Source organism: Bos taurus, chromosome 27, assembly GCF_002263795.3.
Source record: "Bos taurus isolate L1 Dominette 01449 registration number 42190680 breed Hereford chromosome 27, ARS-UCD2.0, whole genome shotgun sequence".
Taxonomy (NCBI): Eukaryota; Metazoa; Chordata; class Mammalia; order Artiodactyla; family Bovidae; genus Bos; species Bos taurus.
Window position 1 is genome coordinate 34,210,407 of NC_037354.1, and position 20,363 is coordinate 34,230,769.

The 20,363-nt window shown below is 36.9% G+C and overlaps 1 protein-coding gene across 2 annotated transcripts in view; it reads left to right on the forward strand.

Moving 5' to 3' along the window:
* The window catches only part of ADAM9 (ADAM metallopeptidase domain 9), a 90,242-nt gene that overhangs the window by 58,146 nt on the left and 11,733 nt on the right, over positions 1 to 20,363 (forward strand). Inside the window, exons 15-19 of one of the 2 annotated variants that reach the window (XR_009493067.1) lie at positions 1,826 to 1,931; positions 8,853 to 9,036; positions 11,368 to 11,518; positions 18,163 to 18,243; positions 18,499 to 18,604. Coding sequence is in view for 1 of the 2 variants with exons in the window: in NM_001192818.3 (NP_001179747.2) it covers positions 1,826 to 1,931; positions 8,853 to 9,036; positions 18,163 to 18,243; positions 18,499 to 18,604 (477 nt within the window). In the remaining variant the exon portion in view is untranslated. 2 annotated transcript variants of the gene reach the window in all.

Genomic DNA, 20,363 nt, shown 5'->3' on the forward strand with positions numbered 1-20,363 from the left:
CTTCAGTGAACTTGTGGAGAGGCAGGAAGAGAGCCTGAAACCTCCAAGCCCCTTTTTCCATACCTTGCCCTGTGCATCTCTTCCATCTGTCTGTTCCTGAATTATTGATATATTCTTTGATAATAAACCAGTAATCTAGTGAGTAGAAGTTTCTCTGAGTTCTGTGAGCTGCTCTAGCAAATTAAATCCAAGGAGGGGGTCATGGGAACTTTGGCCAAATAGGCTTTGAGGAGAGACCCTCTAAGGAGAGACCTGCTCAGTCGTGTCCAACTCTTTACGCTCCCATAGACTGTAGCCTGCCAGGCTCCTGTGTCCATGGAATTTTCCAGGCAAGAATACTGGAGTGGGTTACCATGCCCTCCTCCAGGGGACCTTCCCAACCCAGGAATCAAACCCAGGTCTCTGCATTGCAGGCAGATTCTTTACCATCTGAACACCAGGGAAGCCCTCTGATATATTGGTTTGTCCAAAAGTTAATTGGTTTTTCTCTGTTATGGAAAACCTAAACAAACTTTTTGGCCAAACCAATATTCTGCACTAATGGGCAGGTTTATTGCTGTTTAGTCACTCAGTTGTGTCCAACTCTTTTGCAACCCCATGGACGGTAGTCCAATGGGCCCCTCTATCCATGGGATTCTCTAGGCAAGAATATTGGGATGGGTTGCCATTTCCTCCGCCAGGGAATCTTCTCAACCCATGGACTGAGCCTGTGTCTCTGCATCTTCTGAATTGCAGGTGAATTCTTTACTGCTGAGCCACAGGGGAAGCCCTGATGAGCAGGCTATTGCAGACCAAAAAAAGTAATTACAGATGGCGGGGGGGAGAGATTGTTGTTAATTTAGCTGCATTTTCTTGTATAAATGTGAGCATGTGTGTTTTGCTAGGGTTATTGCCATGTGACGTTTATCCTGTGCAAGTATTCTGCATCCATTTTCAGATTACTTCATCCTCTGCCTTTTTTATGCCATCTCCTTTCACTGCATGTCCATTTTCTTTTAAACTGAACAATATTGTACCAGGTGCGTAAGATAGGCACATGAATTTCCATCATTATATGGATTCCATTATATGGAAAGTACTGCCATTTTGGCTGCAAAATATTTCCAAATAAAATATTTTTAGGAATATGTATAAGTGGCAAAGTTGAGCATTAAAGGATACATATATAAAATACAAGAAACCAAGAATGGATTGATACTTTGACAGTGTCATGGCTGTTTGTCAGTGTAATTAATACCTAAATTAAGCTTCCATATATAGTAAATTGGGCTGCCCTGGTAGCTCAGTGGTAAAGAATCCACCTGCCAATGCAAGAGATACAGGTTTGATCCCTGTGTGAAAAAATAATAGCTGGCAGTGTTTTCACCAACCCTCCCTAGCCTGATCTAACCAGGGGTGCAGTGGAGCTGTGAGAACAGTGAAAATAAGTAGACTGAAAGTGCTGCCATACTGTGCATGGTTTTTGACTTATTTATAATTTCATCTTCTTTAATGACACTTCTTTGAGGACTTGAGTGTTCGAATGTTTAATGTTTAAGTACCATGCTAATGTTTAAGTACCAACCAGGCTTTATCTTTACATCTTGTTGTTAATTATAAATGTGGAGCAAAATGTTTCACCTGTAGGTTCTGAAATTTTTTCATAGTTGTTGAGGCAGTTCATCCAGACGTATGGACTGTTGTGGCAAATGCTTTTATTTGTGAATTAAATTGCCAAGTCTTAAAAACATTAAAAAATTTAAAAATTTTATTGGTGTATAGTTGATTTACAATGTTGTGTTAGTTTCAGGTGTACAAATTTTTTTTTTTTTTTTTTATGTTACAGAAGCCAAGGCTGCCCCGAAGGAATGTTTCCTTGATGTGAATTCCAAAGGTGACAGATTTGGCAATTGTGGTTTCTCTGGCCATGAATACAAGAAGTGTGCCATTGGGTAAGTGGAGGCAAAAAAAAAAAACAATAAGAAAAACACATGAAAGAATGTGATATCAGTCATCTATAGGAAGTTTTATAGCTCCTTGTGACTGTTTTCTCCTCCTTAAATGTATAACTTTTCAGACTTAACAATTTTATAAAACATGGCTTCAGAGAGACTGAATATGAATGGTAAAATAATGCATAGGTTTTGACATTAACTGTCTAAAATATAATGTTTTTATAATATCACTTTTGTTTATCCTTGTTCTATAGTAAAAGCCTCAAATAAACATTCTTCTTCTTTTTCCTTTTGTTAAAAGATTTGACTGCTAAACCCATATATAAAGGTACCTGCAGAATTAATTCAGAACTTCATAATTTTCTTCTGGCTCTATATAATTTTAAAGTCATTAATTAGAAAACTTTTTTGTTTCTATAACATTTGCACATTGTGAAAAATAATATTGCAAAGTTATAAACAAGAGAAGAGTTATCATGATCTCTCTTTCTGTATATGTCCACTAATTTCAGTGTACGTATGTCTTCTTTTATTTTGATTCTGTGCACTGTACACATACACAGTAACGTTAATTTAAAAAAATTGGAATTAGTCTATAATACGGTGCTTTCCAGATACACAGATAGATAGATGTAGGTATGTAAACATATAAATCATTCTGAATGGAGCTCTTCTGGTGGATGTGAGGGCAGGAAATTCCTACCAGCTGAGGTTCACCCAGAGGCTTTGACCATGAAGCCATGGGGCTCTAGAGAATGAGCTGGATACTCACTGCTGCTGCTGCTAAGTCGCTTCAGTCGTGTCCGACTCTGTGCAGCCCCATAGACGGGAGCCCACCAGGCTCCCCCGTCCCTGGGATTCTCCAGGTAAGAACACTGGAGTGGGTTGCCATTTCCTTCTCCAATGCAGGCAAGTGAAAAGTGATAGTGAAGTCGCTCAGTCGTGCCTGACTCTTAGCGACCCCATGGACTGCAGCCTACCAGGCTCCTCTGTCCATGGGATTTTCCAGGCAAGAGTACTGGAGTGGGGTGCCATTGCCTTCTCCAGGAAACTCACTAGACTGTATTATATCTGTTGCAGTGCTAACATTCTGTATCAATTATTTTGTTTTTTGTAATAGTCATATTTTTATTCTAAAAATGGTTATAAAAAGCCAAAAAAATTAAATACATAATGCTGTGCTTCTCTTCTACCCACTTCACCTCCTACTCTGTCAGGTAATAGCAAAGCCACTGAGGTAAAACAATGCTCATGAAGAAGAAATAACAACTGTGACTTCCATGTTCCAAAATCTAACAGAGTATCTTTAGGTCTTCAAGCTTCTGGACCTTTCAGTAGCATTCATCTATGTTGAGCATTTTCTCCTTGAAGAAGCCCCTTTTGTTGGCTTTTGTGTGGAATGCTCTTCTAGTATTTTTCTCTGTTTCTGGATGCTTCTTTAATGTATTTATTTGTAGGCTTATCTTTCTCTACTGAGCCATTAAATGTTGAGAAATACTTCCACTCTACTGATCTAGCCCTCTGCCACAGGGCCATGACATGTGGTGTTCCTTCTGCTTAGTTTGCCCTTTTGTCTCTGCCAGATCTCATTTTAACTAACTCCTTTAAGATAAGAATAGCAAGGAGAGATAAGAAAGCCTTCCTCAGCGATCAATGCAAAGAAATAGGGGCAAACAATAGAATGGGAAAGACTAGAGATCTCTTCAAGAAAATTAGAGATACCAAGGGAATGTTTCATGCAAAGATGGGCTCAATAAAGGACAGAAATGGTATGGACCTAACAGAAGCAGAAGATACTAAGAAGAGGTAGCAAGAATACACCCAAGAACTATACAAAAAAGATCTTCACAACCCAGATAATCACGATTGTGTGATCACTCATCTAGAGCCAGAGATCCTGGAATGTGAAGTCAAGTGGGCCTTAGAAAGCATCACTACAAACAAAGCTGGTGGAGGTGATGGCATTCCAGTGGAGCTATTTCAAATCCTGAAAGATGATGCTGTGAAAGTGCTGCACTCAATATGCCAGCAAATTTGGAAAACTCAGCAGTGGCCACAGGACTGGAAAAGGTCAGTTTTCATTCCAATCCCAAAGAAAGGCAATGCCAAAGAATGCTCAAACTACTGCACAATTGCACTCATCTCACATGCTAGTAAAGTAATGCTCAAAATTCTCCAAGCCAGGCTTCAGCAATACGTGAACTGTGAGCTTTCAGATGTTCAAGCTGGATTTAGAAAGGCAGAGGAATCAGAAATCAAATTGCCAACATCCACTGGATCATCGAAAAAGCAAGAGAGTTCCAGAAAAACATCTATTTCTGCTTTATTGACTGTGCCAAAGCCTTTGACTGTGTGGATCACAATAACTGTGGACAATTCTGAAAGAGATGGGAATACCAGACCACCTGCCCTGCCTCTTGAGAAATCTGTATGCAGGTCAGGAAGCAACAGTTAGAACTGGACATGAAACAACAGGCTGGTTCCAAATAGGAAAAGGAGTACGTCAAGGCTATATATTGTCATCCCTGCTTATTTAACTTCTATGCAGAGTACATCATGAGAAACACTGGGCTGGAGGAAGCACAAGCTGGAATCAAGATTGCCGGGAGAAATATCAATAACGTCAGATATGCAGATGACACCACCCTTATGGCAGAAAGTGAAGAAGAACTAGAGTCTCTTGATGAACATGAAAGAGGAGAGTGAAAAGTTGGCTTAAAGCTTAACATTTGGAAAACTAGGACCATGGTATCTGGTCCCATCACTTCATGGCAAATAGATGGGGAAACAGTGGAAACAGTGTCAGACTTTATTTTTTTGGGCTCCAAAATACTGCAGATGGTGATTGCAGCCATGAAATTAAAAGACGCTTACTCCTTGGAAGGAAACTTATGACCAACCTAGACAACATATTCAAAAGCAGAGACATTACTTTGCCAACAAAGGCCCGTCTATTCAAGGCTATGGTTTTTCCAGTGGTCATGTATGGATGTGAGAGTTGGACTGTGAAGAAAGCTGAGTGCTGAAGAATTGATGCTTTTGAACTGTGGTGTTGGAGAAGACTCTTGAAAGTCCCTTGGACTGCAAGGAGATCCAACCAGTCCATCCTAAAGGAGATCAGTCCTGGGTGTTCATTGGAAGGACTGATGTTGAAGCTGAAACTTCAGTACTTTGGCCATCTGATGCGAAGAGTTGACTTTTTGGAAAACACCCTGATGTGGGAAAGATTGAGGGCAGGAGAAGGGGATGACAGAGGATGAGATGGTTGGATGCATCACTGACTCAGTGGACATGGTTTTGGGTGGACTCTGGGAGTTGGTGATGGACAGGGAGGCCTGGCGTGCTGTGGTTCATGGGGTCGCAAAGAGTCGGACATGACTGAGCGACTGAATGAACTGAACCAAGACTTCCTCAACTTCCTTTCCAGGGTCAGATGTCCCTCTTATAGATGTGCTTAATGCCATGTGCTTTAAAGAAAATATTAGTCAATTTATGTTGTTCTAATTCATTACAAATTAATTATTCATAGAAACTATTTCATAGAGTATTTACAATATATCTTTCTTGATATAAAAAACAGAGTAGGTTGAAAGAAGTTAGCAAAACAAAGTATTTCAAAAGAGGGTATATGACTATCTTGAGTAGTCTCAAAACTAGCTGTAGCACTCTTTTTCTGGGGAATTTTTTTGTATATTTAAATTGCGTGGGAAGGCTTTATTGCCTTACTATTGCCTTAACAAGAACAATCATTTAAAAATGATACTGCTTTAGAATAAGACAGATGCTGTAATAGGTAATTTTCTAGATAAAGGGAAAGTCAGATACAAAACCAGTCATAAGCACAGCACTTTCAAGATTCTTTTATGATGTTTAAGAAAAACCAAGGAAGACTCTTTTGTGTACTTTGGGGAGTTTGATCTATCTTGACTAACATAATTAGGCTAAATCAAAACGAGGAAAGTAGCAATTTGAAAGTTGAAGGAAGGGTGACTAGGTTAAAAAGTTGCATGCTTCTTTTTCTTTGAATTTGATATATTGTGTTTTCCTTATTGTTCAGTTCTTAATATTTTCTTAGTTACATTGTGATTTCTCCTTTGACTCATGAGTTATTAAAAATGTATTGCCCATTTCCAAGTATTTGGGAGTATTCTGGTTTTCTGTTTGTTTTTGGTTTTTAGTTTACTTCCATTGAGAACATACTTTGTATAATTTCAGTTCTTTTCAATTTGTTAGGATGTGAATTACTGTCCAGCATATGGTCTGTTTTGGTCAATGTTCCATGTCAATTAAAAAGCAGAGTATTCTGCTGCTATTGGATATATTGTTCCATAAATGTCAAGTTAATTAATTGTCATATTCAAATCTTCTATATTCTGGGTGTATGTGCGTATTTATCTGTCTCCCCTTCAGTTTCTGAAAGGGATATGTGCAGATCTCCAGCTATGATTATGAAGTTGTCTACTTCTTTTAGTTCTGTATATTCTTCTTGTATGTGTTTTAAAGTGTGTTCTTTGGTGCTTATATTATTAGGTGCATACACATTTAGGATTGTTATATGTCTTCTGAAGGAACTGAATCTTTTATTATTACCAAAGTCTCTACTTTGGAATTTTTATTTTTGGCAGTATTTGTCACATAAACATTTTATTTGCTTATATGACTATTTGCCTGAAACAGTTTTTCTATTGGTGCTTGTGATATAAATTTAAATGAATATAACAGTAAGCATCTCTTAGCTTTATTGGCTGTTTGCATTTCTTATTTTGTGAATTGCATATTTACATCTTTGCTATTATTTTTCTGTTGAAGTTACTATCCATTTAATGATTTGTGATCGATTTTTAAAAATATATTGAGTATTTATTTTTCTTTTTTAAAAAATTATTTTTTATTGAAGGATAATTGCTTTACAGCAATTACAGAATTTTGTTGTTTTCTACCAAACCTCAATCAGCCATTTTGTTTTTAATATGTCACCAAGACTAGACATGAAACATTGAATACATTATAGAAAAATGAATTTTGGTAGGTTCCAGTAGATGCTAACCAAGATCTGTTTTATTCTATGCTTTGTTTTAGAGGTTTTCATAACTAATTTCAACTAACTCTGTGACACTGGGGCTTCCCTGGTGGCTCAGATGGTGAAGAATATGCCTCCTATGCAGGAGACCTGGGTTTGATCCCTGGGTCGGGAAGATCCCCTGAAGAAGGGCATGGCAACCCACTCCAGTATTCTTGCCTGGAGACTTCCATGGTCTGAAAAACCTGGCAGGCTACATAGTTCATAGGGTTGCAAAGAGTTGGGCACGACTGAAGCAACTTAGTATGCATGCTTGCATGTGACATAGGCATCATTATATAGCTCTTGTTTTTCAGATGAAGAAACTGAACTTCAGAAAGTTTAAGCATTTCACTCAGATTGCCTCGTAAGTAAATGGTGACGTACGAATGAACATAGGGACTTTCCTGGTGGTCCAGTGGCTAAGACTCTCTGCTCTCAATGCAGGGGGCCTGGGTTCAATCCTTGGTCAGGGAACTAGATACTGCATATCAGAATTAAAGATCCCAAGTGCTGCAACTGAGACCTGGGGCAGCCAAATAAATAATTAATTTTTAAAAAAGAATAAATGTCAAGTTGGGACAAAAGAACTTAACTCTTAAGTGCAGGATGGAAGGAAAAGCAGGCTTAATAGCAGCATGTGCAAAAAGCAAATAGAGGTTTTAGCTAAGAATAAATTCAAGGACATCAGTAATATAATGTAGTTTCCATAAGAGCTACTGTCATCCTGGGTTTCATAGAAGTATAATATCTCAGTGAAGTAAATGACAGTTCATCTTGTTCTTTGCTAATCAGACTGTAACTAAAGTTTCCTGTTTCACTCTGAGCACTGAGGTTTAATAGGTAGTGAGACAAAATGGAACATATTTAAGAGGGGAGCTTCCTTGTTGCATGAGAAATAATTGTAGAATATTTCCCTGGTGAAGTAAGTCATTTGGACCTGCATGACAGTTGTCCTAAAAGGTTGCCATGTAGAGGAAAGAAAAGATATTATCTGTGTGGTCTCATGTTGACCATCTGGGACCAATGAGGAAAAGTTATAGAGAGAAAGATGTTAACTCAGGAAGTAAAAGAATGTTATGATAGTTAGTGTGAGAATATTTAGGAGGTGATGAATTAGAGGAATTGAAAAATCATATCCTACAATGACTTGGTCGTGATATCATAGGGGAGATTTAATAGGGTAGGTGCTTAGATCAAAAGACAAGCCATTAAAAAGGAAATTTCAGTGCAGCATCTTAAGAGTTGATGTTAGGGATACTTAATGTATCATGAAGGGATATAGGAAGAACATTAACTCACACACCCTTGGTAATAGGAATTGTAGTCAAGGAGGTCTTTGTAGAGTTCTAATACTGAATTAGTGAATTAATGAACTAATGAATTGAGTCTTTCAGTAAGTAAGAGTTAGCTAAGCGAAGAGAGATTGAGTTCCTTCAAGCTTGTTTAACATTACAAAATCTGACTCCTCTTTATTATAACTCAATAAAAAGACACCATTGAATTTCAGTATAGTTCTCTTATTTTCTATGTAAAAGCATTTATAAAATTATATCACATTTAAAAGCAACTACATTAGTTAGACTTTTTTGAGCCCTAAGCAGATAGTGAAGAGGGATTCTTAGGTGTCCGCATCATCACCCCCGGTACCCTAGGAATTTGCGTCTTTACATGCACTTACATCTTCTCTTTGCCATATTGAAAGAGAGCTACTTTGATCTCTGTTGCTGTCACACACTTTCTCTGTTGAGATTCCCTTCAGCTAAATAGAAATAAACTCTCTGTACAAAAATATATAGTTTTTCTTTTGTAAGTACACCAGATGCATTGTAGTTTGCACTATTTCTCTTTCTTTCCAGGAATGCTTTGTGTGGAAAGCTTCAGTGTGAGAATGTACAACAATTGCCTGTATTCGGAGTTGTGCCTGCTATCATTCAGACTCCTGGAAAAGGCACCAAGTGCTGGGGTGTGGACTTCCAGCTTGGATCCGATGTTCCAGATCCTGGCATGGTGAATGAAGGCACCAGCTGTGATGTTGGAAAGGTAATAAAAATGTTTTTTAAAACAAATAAAAAATTTAAGAATTAAAAATAAAATCATTATACAAAGTGAGTGGTTCTTTTCTGGTTATAAAAGAAATCTCTACTCATTGTGGAGATTTGGAAAAACAGAAAGCCACCAAGAATAAAATTAAGAATGGCTATACCTCCTGATGATTTATAGCCATATAAAGCTTTCTTTTCATTTAAAATTTTTATTGGAATATAGTTGATTTACAGTTGTGTTAGTTTCATATAATGGTTTCTTTAACTATGGAAATGATCAGTTTTTATAATGGTCACTGAGTTGGAATATTCATTATCTGCATCTAATTTGGTAGTTTCTACAATTTCATTAAAGAAACTTCTATATCCATAAAAAGAAGCTATAATTCTGTTACTCTGATTTCTTTCTTAGAGTCATGTATTATAACCTGTTGTTTCTATGTTGTAATATACTGGGCACCTCCCCCCCCCCGCCCCGCTCCCCCCACCCCCTTTCAATGTGCTGTAGTTTATTAGTCAGGGTACTACTTGCTGGGACATTTAGGGGATTTTCAGGAGTGTGTGTGTGTATGTGTACATGCGTACGTGACTATACTATAAGTGTTGTAATGCTTGTCCTCCCCACGCTTCCTGCTACTCTGACCACAGCTGTTTGGATCAGATGTGAGCCAAGAGTTAGCTGCTGAGTTACTACCAGTGGTTCTGGATGAGATGAGCTAGGCCTAACTCCATTTGTGGGGGGAATACATAAGTAAAGAAAGGCAGTTAAGAGTAGAGCTGAAACTGAGAAGTCTCTGAGGGATGCCATAATGTAGGAGTAGGGCTAGAAGGGTGATAGCAAGCTTAAGCTATATAAGAGAGATCTAAGGGTGCAGGATTGTTGAACAAGTTGAAGAAACCAACTCAGGAGAACAGAGGAGGAAAGAGCGAACACAATTGACTGATTATGGGACCATGGGACACATGAAAAAGACAGAGAGGCCCTCAGGTTACCTCAGTTTCTACCAAGTTTTCAATTCCCATTCTGTTGTTCCTCATTCTTACAAAAAGACCCTTGTGTTTTTGTGTCTGCCTTTGCCATGGGCTTCCCTTGTGGCTCAGCTGGTAAAAAATCCCCCTGCAATGTGGGAGACCTGGCTTCTGTCCCTGGGTTGGGAAGATCCCCTGGAGAAGGGAAAGGCTACCCTCTCCAGTATTCTGGCCTGGAGAATTCTGTGGACTATAGCCATGGGGTGGCAAAGAGTTGGACATGACTGAGTGACTTTCACTTTGCCGTGCCATTAATTCAGCTACTAAGGTTAGTATAAACAATGTTGAGGTAAAGGACTTAATAAGAAATTTCACAACATCCTGGTTGTTTTCTGAGGTTAAAGGCTAACCTACTGGGGTGCATATGTTTAAGGTTTTATATATAGTTTTGCCAAATTTCTTTTTATAAAAGTTTTTCCCTGTTTATTTTCTGAGCAGTTTTCAATAGTTAGTGTTTCAGTTCTCTATAATGTAATCAGGATTAGGTACAATTGTTTTTAAACTGTCATTGGTCATTTTCTTTTTATTTTGTTCTTTCTTGACTGCTAGTGACATTAAATTTTTTAGTCTCCATATATTTATTCCTTCTTTTGTGATTTGCTTGTTAATATTCTTTGCTTATTTAAAAAATTGTGTGTTTTTCTTATCAATTTTTAAAGAGCTATAACTTATGTCATATAAAACTTAATATAATACATTTTAAAAATTTATTTGCCCAATTTATTACTTGCCTCTTTTGATTTTAGTATTTTTTTCCATGTTTACTTTTTTATATAAACAAATCTATTTTTCTTTTCCTTTAAGAAAGGAAAAGTAAAGAAAGTCTGACTTTACTTTCAAATTTTAAAGACTTTTCTTAGTATAGTATCAGAGAATTATTTTCTAGGACATTAAAAAATTTTTAAATGCTTATCTCTTTAGTCCAGTTTGAGTGTATAGTATGAGGTTGGCATTCTTTTTTTCATCATTTTATTCATTTAGAGATGATGACTGTATGCTGACTTCTAATGTTACTTTTTTTTTTTAGAATGATTTGTTATTTGCCTACACCTCAAGTATAATCTATCTTTTAATTTGAAATCTTATTTAAATTGCTTATTAAATTTTTATATATACTTGGGCTTGGTTTCTGCTTTTTCACGTCATGTCCACTGACTGGTCTGACTACTCATATGTCAGTAATTGACTTCTTTTAGTTTTTATTAGTTTTATAATGTATTTTTAATATTTGGTTATATAAATGCCCCTTCATTCTTTTTTCATAGTTTTCTTCGCTATTAATATTCATTTATTATTACAGATGAACTTGAGATCATTTTGTCAAGGTGCCAAAAAAAAAATTAAAAGTAAAAGCGCTTTGGAATTTTGGTTGGGATCAAATCAGATTTATAAATTTGTAATGGGGAAAAGTGACATCTTTACATTATTCAGTCTTCTCATAGAAGAACATGGTATGTCTCTCAATTTCTTGGGGGTTGTATTTTAAAGCTTTAGTTATAAAGCTCCTTTTCATTTTTTTGTTATTCCTAGGTATTTTATATTTTGATTGCTATTATGAATAACACAGAATTATTATGTTTTCTAATTTGTTGTTACATTTTTAATTTGTTTTTATTGGTAAGAGAAGCTATTTTGTTTATAGTTTTATTGGCTATTATTGATATTCAGAAAAATATATTCATTTGTGTATATTTACTTTGTCACCAGCCATATGCTTAGTGTTACATATTTTTATTATTGTATTAGAATTTTTTAGGTAAGCTGTTATCTGTAAATGATAGAAAGTTGATTTCTTTTCTGGTACTTACAATTTGAATTTTTTTCCTGTGTAATTGCAATGGTAGAACTTGCAGGATAATTTTAAATAATAATCATGATAGTGTACTTTGTCTTCTCCCTAACTTGACTGGGAATATGTACAGTCTTTCAGGGTTATATGTGATTTTGACTGTTGACTTGGGATAGATAGTGTTTTTCATTTAATGGAGAATCCTTTTATTTATTTATTTTTTTTATTATTTTTTTAAAATTTAATTTTATTTTTAAACTTTACATAATTGTATTAGTTTTGCCAAATATCAAAATGAATCCGCCACAGGTATACATGTGTTCCCCATCCTGAACCCTCCTCCCTCCTCCCTCCCCATACCATCCCTCTGGGTCGTCCCAGTGCACTAGCCCCAAGCATCCAGTATCGTGCATTGAACCTGGACTGGCAACTCGTTTCATACATGATATATTACATGTTTCAATCCTTTTAATTGTAATTAGTAAGAAGAAAAGAACAAATAGTTTTAAAATTTTATAAGTATTTTCCAATAGCTGTTTAAATAATCACTACGTATTTTCCTTTGACTTGTTCATGTGTTGAGTTACGTTGGTAAATTCCTTGACATTAAATTGTCTTTACAACCCTGGAGCAAACACTGGTAATGTAGATTTATTTCTCAGTCTTTGTGCTGGTGAATATACTTTTATATTTCTGAAGCTGTCCTCTTATGCTTTTTTAACTGATGAAAATTTACTCTGTGAATTTTAGTCAGTACTCTTAAATTTCACAGAAACTCAGCTAAGACTGAATTAAATCATAGCAGGAAATTTACTGATTCAAACCACAGAATCAAATACAAAGCTTTAGAACCCAGAATCTCAGATAATGTTCCTATGGTTCTTTTACTGTATCTTTCATCTTTGTTTTCCATTGCTGTCCCCGCCACCTCCCCTGTAGCCAAGCCCAGCTTTATTAAAATACAATTGATATGCAACATTATGTAAGTTTGAGCTGTACAATGTGATGATTTGATATATATTGTGAAATAATTAGCACAGTAAGGTTAGTTAACACATCTGTCACCTCGCATACATTTTTTTTTGGGTGAGAACATTTTAAGATTTACTCTTACCAACTTTCAAGAATATAATACAGTATTGCTAACTGTAATCACCATGCTGAATATTAGATCCCCAGAACTTATTCATCTTATAATTGAAAGTTTATACCTTTTGACCAACATCTCTCCATTTCTCCCATTCCCTGGCAACCACCCTTCCATTCTCTGAGTTCAGTTTTTAAAAAAATTCCATATATAAATGAGATCATATGGAATTAATTTTTCTCAGTCAGACTTATTTCTCTTAGTCTGAATGCTCTGAAGATCCATCCATATTGTTGCAAATGGCAGGACTGGTTGTTCAGGAGTGTGTTGTTTAATTTTCAGTTTTGTGAATTTTCCAGTTTTCTACTAGTTATACTACTGTGGTTGAAAAAGAAACCAGATAGGATTTTGATCTTCTTAAGCCTTGTTTGGAGAAGGCAATGGCACCCCACTCCAGTACTCTTGCCTGGAAAATCCCATGGATGGAGGAGCCTGGTAGGCTGCAGTCCATGGGGTCGCCAAGAGTCGGACACGACTGAGCGACTTCACTTTCACTTTTCACTTTCATGCATTTGAGAAGGAAATGGCAACCCACTCCAGTGTTCTTGCCTGGAGAATCCCAGGGATGGGGGAGCCTGGTAGGCTACCATCTATGGGGTCACACAGAGTCGGACATGACTAAAGTGACTTAGCATAGCATAGCAAGCCTTGTTTTGTGGCCCAGCATATGGTTTATTACATGGAATGTTCTGTGTGTGCTTAAGAAAAATATATATTCTGCTGCTGTTGCATGAAATGTTCTGTATATATCTTTTGGTCTATTTTGGTCTATAGTGTTCTTCAGGTCTTCTGTTTCCTTATTACATTTCTGTATGCATCATCTATCCAATATTGAAACTGAAGTCCCCTATACTGTTATTGTATTGCTATTTCTCCCTTCAATTCTGTTATTATTTGCATTAAATATTAGATGCTCCAATATAGGGTGCATATATACTTGTGATAATTGACCCCTTTATCAGTATATAGTAACCTTCTTTGTCTCTTGTGATTGATTTTGTCTGAAAGTGTATTATATGTGATACAACTGTTGCTACTCCTGTTCTCTTTTGGTTACTATTTGAATGGAATATCTTTTTCCATCTCTTTACTTTCAACTGGTGCATATCATTAAGTAAGTGAATCTCTGTGGGCAACATATTGTTAGATCATTTTTCTTTTTTAATACATTCAATCACTTTGTGTCTTTTGTTTTAGAAATTTAGTTCATTTATGTTTAAAGTAACTATTGATAGGTAAAGACTTATTTAACTGTCATTTTGTTAAATGTTTGTTGCCTGTTTTGTAGTTTTTTTGTTTCTCCCTTTCTGTCTTGTGATATATTTTATTATAGTGCATGCTTTAATTCTTTTCTCTTTATCTTTTGTGCATCTACTATAAGTTTTTTTTTCCTTTTATTGGAACTTTATTAGTTTCCTTTGATGATGTCATATTTGCTTGATTTTTCCATGTAGCCTTGCATTGGTATTTGTGTATTTGAAGGGGGTAAACACCTCTTCCAGTCTTTACAGAAAGGTTTCAGCTGGTAAATACCTCCTGCCTGTTTTGTGTGTAGATGGGATTATCTCTGGAATCTTAGTCTGCCTGGTTTGGAACTGGTTTCAAATCTGTCTCTAAATATGCCCTGGGACCTATGGTTGGTGAACTTTTTATTAGGAACTTGGTAGGGTATGGGTGCTAACTGGTCCCTGGGTATATTGAACTGCCCTTTTCAGGAGGTAGCCCCAAGACATGGTCCACAGTTGGGTCCTGATACAGCAGGCCTATTACCAATTGCATGGATGGGTGGAGCTCCTATCAGGTACCTAAGAAGGCTACTGTCTGTTCACTAATTGAGTCCCTGGATGGGCAGGACTGGTTTGTGGAATGTGATTGAAATGGACTGGAATGAAATCCCAGGAGCCATTTCACATTTTGCAACCAAAACTGAAGTCTGTAGACCTGGTTCATGAGGCATGGATATGCATTTCCCCGGTGAGGTACTTGGATGTGCTGGGCTCCTTCCTGACCATGGCCTGACCAGTTCAGGATCTCATCAAGTACAGACATGACTGTCTCCTCTCTGATGTCGGTTCATACAAGGGAACTAATCCTATTGGACCAGGGTTTCACCATCATGACCTCAACACACCCTAATTACATACCTTTAGATATCACCACACATGGATTAGGGCTTCAGCATAGGTGTTTTGAGGGGAACCCAAACATTGAGTGTAGCAGACAGTCACTAGAATAGACTTTAGTTAATAGAAGTAGAAAAATATTCATTCTTGTCTCATGCCTATGTAGCTTTTGCTGTTGAGTTGTGCATTGTGTTCAGTATGCTAAAGTGTGGTTTACCTCAACATGTGTACAGTTTAGTTGTTTTTGATTTGAATATAATAGAGAAATGATTGGTCAAGGTTCTCCAGAGAAACAGAACCATTAGGTTGTGTATGTGTGTGTGTATGTTTGTGTATGTATAAGGTTTTTTTTTTAAAAAAATAAGGCATTAGCTTATACAATTATGAAAAATAACAATCCCAAGATCTGCAGAGGGCAAGTTGGAGACTGAGAAGACCTGATGGTGTACTTCCTGTTCAAAGGCTAGCGAGTTTGAGTCCCAGAAAGAGTTATGATTCAGTCTGAGTCCAGAGGCAAGGAAAAAAAAAAGAACCAGTGTCCCAGTTAGAAGGCAGGCAGCAGGAGAAATTCTCTCTTATTTGGAGGAGGGTCAGCCTTTTAATTTTATTCATGCCGTTAACTAATTGGACAAGACCAAGATAAGGAGGGTAACTTGCTTTACATTTGATCAACTTATGTGTTAATTACTTCCAAAAACGTCCCACAGAAACATCTAGAATGTTTGATCAAATATCTAGGCACCCTGTGAGCCAGTCAAGTTGATGCATGAAATTAACATCACAGGTCCACATCTTGTTAGCTTGGGGTCCTTATGCATCTCCTTAAATTATACATAATCTTCAACATGATAACAGTCTTTGAGATAATCTTGAAGACAGTAGCATGGTCATAATTTTGCATAACATGGTAGAACTGTGTACAACCATTGTATCTCGTGTGTAACAGAAAATGCACTAAATCCTACCTTGAGGAGATTAATTCTTTGGCCACTGTGTACTTTTCTTGATATCCTGTAACTTAAATCCTGTCATGTAAAGTTAGCAATACTTAAATACTATGATATAAAGGTAATACATTGTATGTTACCTGAGGGACTAAGAGAGAGAAGAAAAAAGTATTTGATACACGTACACACAAGCATGTTTATAACAAATTGAGGGAATGGTCATGATAATTACAGTTTTCATTTCTGTAATATAGTTATAGCTGATGTTTCATTTGTTTTTATTTTTGGCTGCACCGTGTGGCTTATGGTACCTTAGTTCCCCAAGGGGTCGAAGCCATGCTTCCTGTAGTGGAAGCACAGAGACGTTACCACTGGGCCACTAGGAAAGTCCCTATAGCTGGTATTTGTTAACTGTCTTCTTCCCTAATTCTTTATTGTCTTTGTTTTCAGCAAGGACTCAGCTGATTAGGATTTTTTGCTTGGCAGGATGCTGTAAAACCTTCATTCCTGAAGGCTCTGGACTGTTAGTAGTCCTGTCAGGATTGGGTGGTTGTAGTTTTCTACTGGTCTTTATAATGGTCATACTAAGAAACACCCTAAGGGATCTCCTATATTCCACACATACTCTTCCTTATTCCATTGTGGAGTAACAGTCCAGTTTTCCCTTGGGAATGGATCAGTCACATCAGCCCACAGTAACTCCCTTCTTTGTCTGTTCGTTCAGAGGCATGAGAAATCTGAAGTGAGTGGGTGGCAGTCTTAACTTCCAGTTCAGTGGAATCACTGATGTGTTTCCTGATGGAAGCATTCTTCCCTCTAGAATTAAGACTTCTAGATTAACTATAGAGCATAAAGTCGTGGGAGCAGGGAGCAAACATTTTGCTAGTGGGCCACTAAGAGAAATAGTGAGTGGTGCCACTCCATTTCCACACCTTGATTGCTGGACCTCTGTCTTATACAGGCAGACACATAAAAGTAATCATTACAGTCAGTTAGAACAAGTTATTGCAAGTTCAGAATGAAAATATGAATTGGAAAAAAACCTATAAAAGATGCTAGATTGCAATATTCATTTATCCTGTTTGTCTGCCAATTTCTCTCAAAATATAAAGGAACTAATTAGGGAATAGATTCCAAAGTGTGAAGTATATGAGATTGCATCAGTAGATAAAATTTCAACAAGTTTTGAAAAGTTGAAAGAGGAAAGAAAGTAGTTTGCCAGAGTAGTAGGACATACAGCTTACAGTGCAGACTGATAGAGTGTGAACAAAGAGCCTGGATCTTAGCCTGGCAGAACCCTAAACAGATTGGTGATTTGGAAACAGTGATTATAGCTGAGAGGGGTGGGGGAAAACATGATATTGAAAATGGACTTACATTTAGTTGACTGATGGAGAAGCTAGTCCTTCTGTCTGTCTGCTTCTCCTGTCCTGTCAACAAAGCAGCGAATTGCCTGTTACCCTAGGAGCAGGTTGGAGATGAGAAGATAAGATTTTTTATATTAGTTGGTCATCCTCCTAAGAGATGTCTGTCTCCCTGTCCTAACCCTAGTACACTGTTCATCTTCATGCATATATAACTGAACTATAGATTTATTGTTACATAAAGTTGGAGGATTTTGTGAGGAAGCTGAACAGAAAGACTGAAACAGAAAAATGAGAGAAAAGATAAAAGGCTGCAAGGGTAAAGTAAAGATTTTAAAATCCAACTAATTTAAATCTCTAAAGAAAGAAAACATAAATGAATAGTTGTGGAGTTTCAGAGCCTTTTCTGTAGTAGTGGAATTATCTCTGTCTGATTTGAAAAAATCCATTTGTGAATATTTTACTTTAGATTTTTACGTGTATATTTGTAGAGAAGGATAGATTATAGTTTTGTTTTAGGCCTTTGTGTCATCTTTGTCCTTTTTGATTGTTAGTTCTATGTCAGTTAGTTAATTTCATCAAATACGCAGTATGGGAATTAACTATTCCTTAAAAGTATGAAAGAGTTCATCAATGAAATCATCTACACGCAGGTCTTTTTTTCCCCCTGGCTAGTTTACTAATGCGTTCAAGTTTTCTTTACTCATTACTTCTTTTTCTTTCAGATCTGTAGAAATTTCGCCTGTGTAAATGTTTCTGTTCTGAATTATGACTGTGACATTCAGCAAAAGTGTCATGGACATGGGGTAGGTAATAGTCTCTTTTGGTTTGTTCACGAAAGTAGTGCTTGAATAATGAGAGTTCTCCGTGAGGTTGCTCAGTGAGATTTCTTAAGGTTTTTAGATATTGGGGAATTTAGACACCTGATAAATTCTTCATTCTTAAGAAGAATGTCTATGGATTTGCATGAATTTAGTCTTTTCTCTTAGTTCCTATCCTTGAGTTCATGATTTAGAATGTCATTCACAATTAACAAAAGTGGTATTTTGATTTCTTTGAAGGTATGTAATAGCAATAAAAATTGTCACTGTGACAATGGCTGGGCTCCCCCCAACTGTGAGACTAAAGGATACGGAGGAAGCGTGGACAGTGGACCTACATACAACGGCAAGTAGTATAGAGGAAAATGAGTGTGATCTCTCTGTGGTCTATGTCAGAAATTGGGCATCCTTGTACCTTCCCCTCACTTCCCACATCAGTTAATCTGTTTGTGTCTTTATATTTAAAGTGGGTTTCTCATAGGCAGCATTTAGCTGGGTCTTGGCTTTTTTTTTTTTTTAACTCGGCCAGTTTCTGCCTTTTAATTGAGTTGTTTTGGCCAATTATATTTTGTTTGATTATTGATATGCTTGGGTTTAAATCTAACATAATGATATTTTTCTATTACAGTCTCCCTTCATATGATATTGTGCCATTTCAGGATGCTTCCATTTCTCTCCTCCTGGCTTTTGTATTGAATTATCATACTATATATGTTTTAAACCTATAATACATTGTTATCACTTTTGCTTTAAACAGTTGATTATTTTTAAAAGAAATTTAGATACTAGAAAAGGTCTTTATATTTACCCACATAGTTACCATTTTTGATGCTCTTCTTTTTTGTGTAAAGTCAGATTCCCATGTGATATCATTCAGTTTCTGCTTGAAGGACTTCTTTTCACATTTCTTCCAGTGAAAAATTTACTTTTAGCTTTCTTATATCTGAAAAGGTCTTCATTTTGCCTTCCTTCTTGAATAATAACTAGGTATAGAATTCTAAGGTGACAGTTTATACCCTTTTTACTTCTTAAAAGATGTTCCTACATTGTCTTCTGACTTGCATTGTTTTTCCTGAGAAATCTGTCATCTTTTTTTTTGTCTTCTGTTTGTAGTGTGTGTTTTTTTACCCTCTGGTTGCTAATAAGATTTTATCTCTAATTTTTAGTGTTTGATTATGGTGTGCTTGGGGTTTCTTAAACTCTCTGGATTTGTGCTTTTTTCTTTAAATTTGAGAAAAGTGTGGTCATTATTTCTTCAAATATTTTTTCTTTTTTTTCTCCATCCCTCAGGAACTCCAATTATATGTATATTTGGCTACTTGGAGTTCTTTCACTTCTCAGTGTTTTCAGTCAGTTCAGTCGCTCAGTCGTGTCCAGCTCTTTGTGACCCCATGAATGGTAGCACGCCAGGCCTCCCTGTCCATCACCAACTCCCTGAGTTCACTCAGACTCACATCCATCGAGTCGGTGATGCCATCCAGCCATCTCATCCTCTGTCGTCCCCTTCTCCTCCTGCCCCCAATCCCTCCCAGCATCAGAGTCTTTTCCAATGAGTCAACTCTTCGCATGAGGTGGCCAAAGTACTGGAGTTTCAGCTTTAGCATCATTCCTTCCAAAGAAATCCCAGGGCTGATCTCCTTCAGAATGGACTGGTTGGATCTCCTTGCAGTGCAAGGGACCCGAAAGAGTCTTCTCCAACACCACAGTTCAAAAGCATCAATTCTTCGGCGCTCAGCTTTCTTCACGGTCCAACTCTCACATCCATACATGACCACAGGAAAAACCATAGCCTTGACTAGACGGACCTTTGTTGGCACTTGATTTAAAAAAAAAAAAATTTATTCTTTATGTTTAATTTGGATAGTTTCTATTATTATTCTTCAAGTTTACTCTTCTGTGATGTCTGATCTGCTATTAAGTCCATCCAGTGTATTCTTTATCTTTGATATTGAAGTTTTTATCTCTGTAAGTTCTATTTCTCCCTCCCCTTCTTTGCCTTACTCTTTCTTTCTTTCCCTTTCTTTTCCTTCCTTTTTTCTTTTCTCCCTCGCCCTCCCTTCCTCCCTTTCTTTCTTCTTTTCTTCCTTTTTGTCTCTATGTAGCAT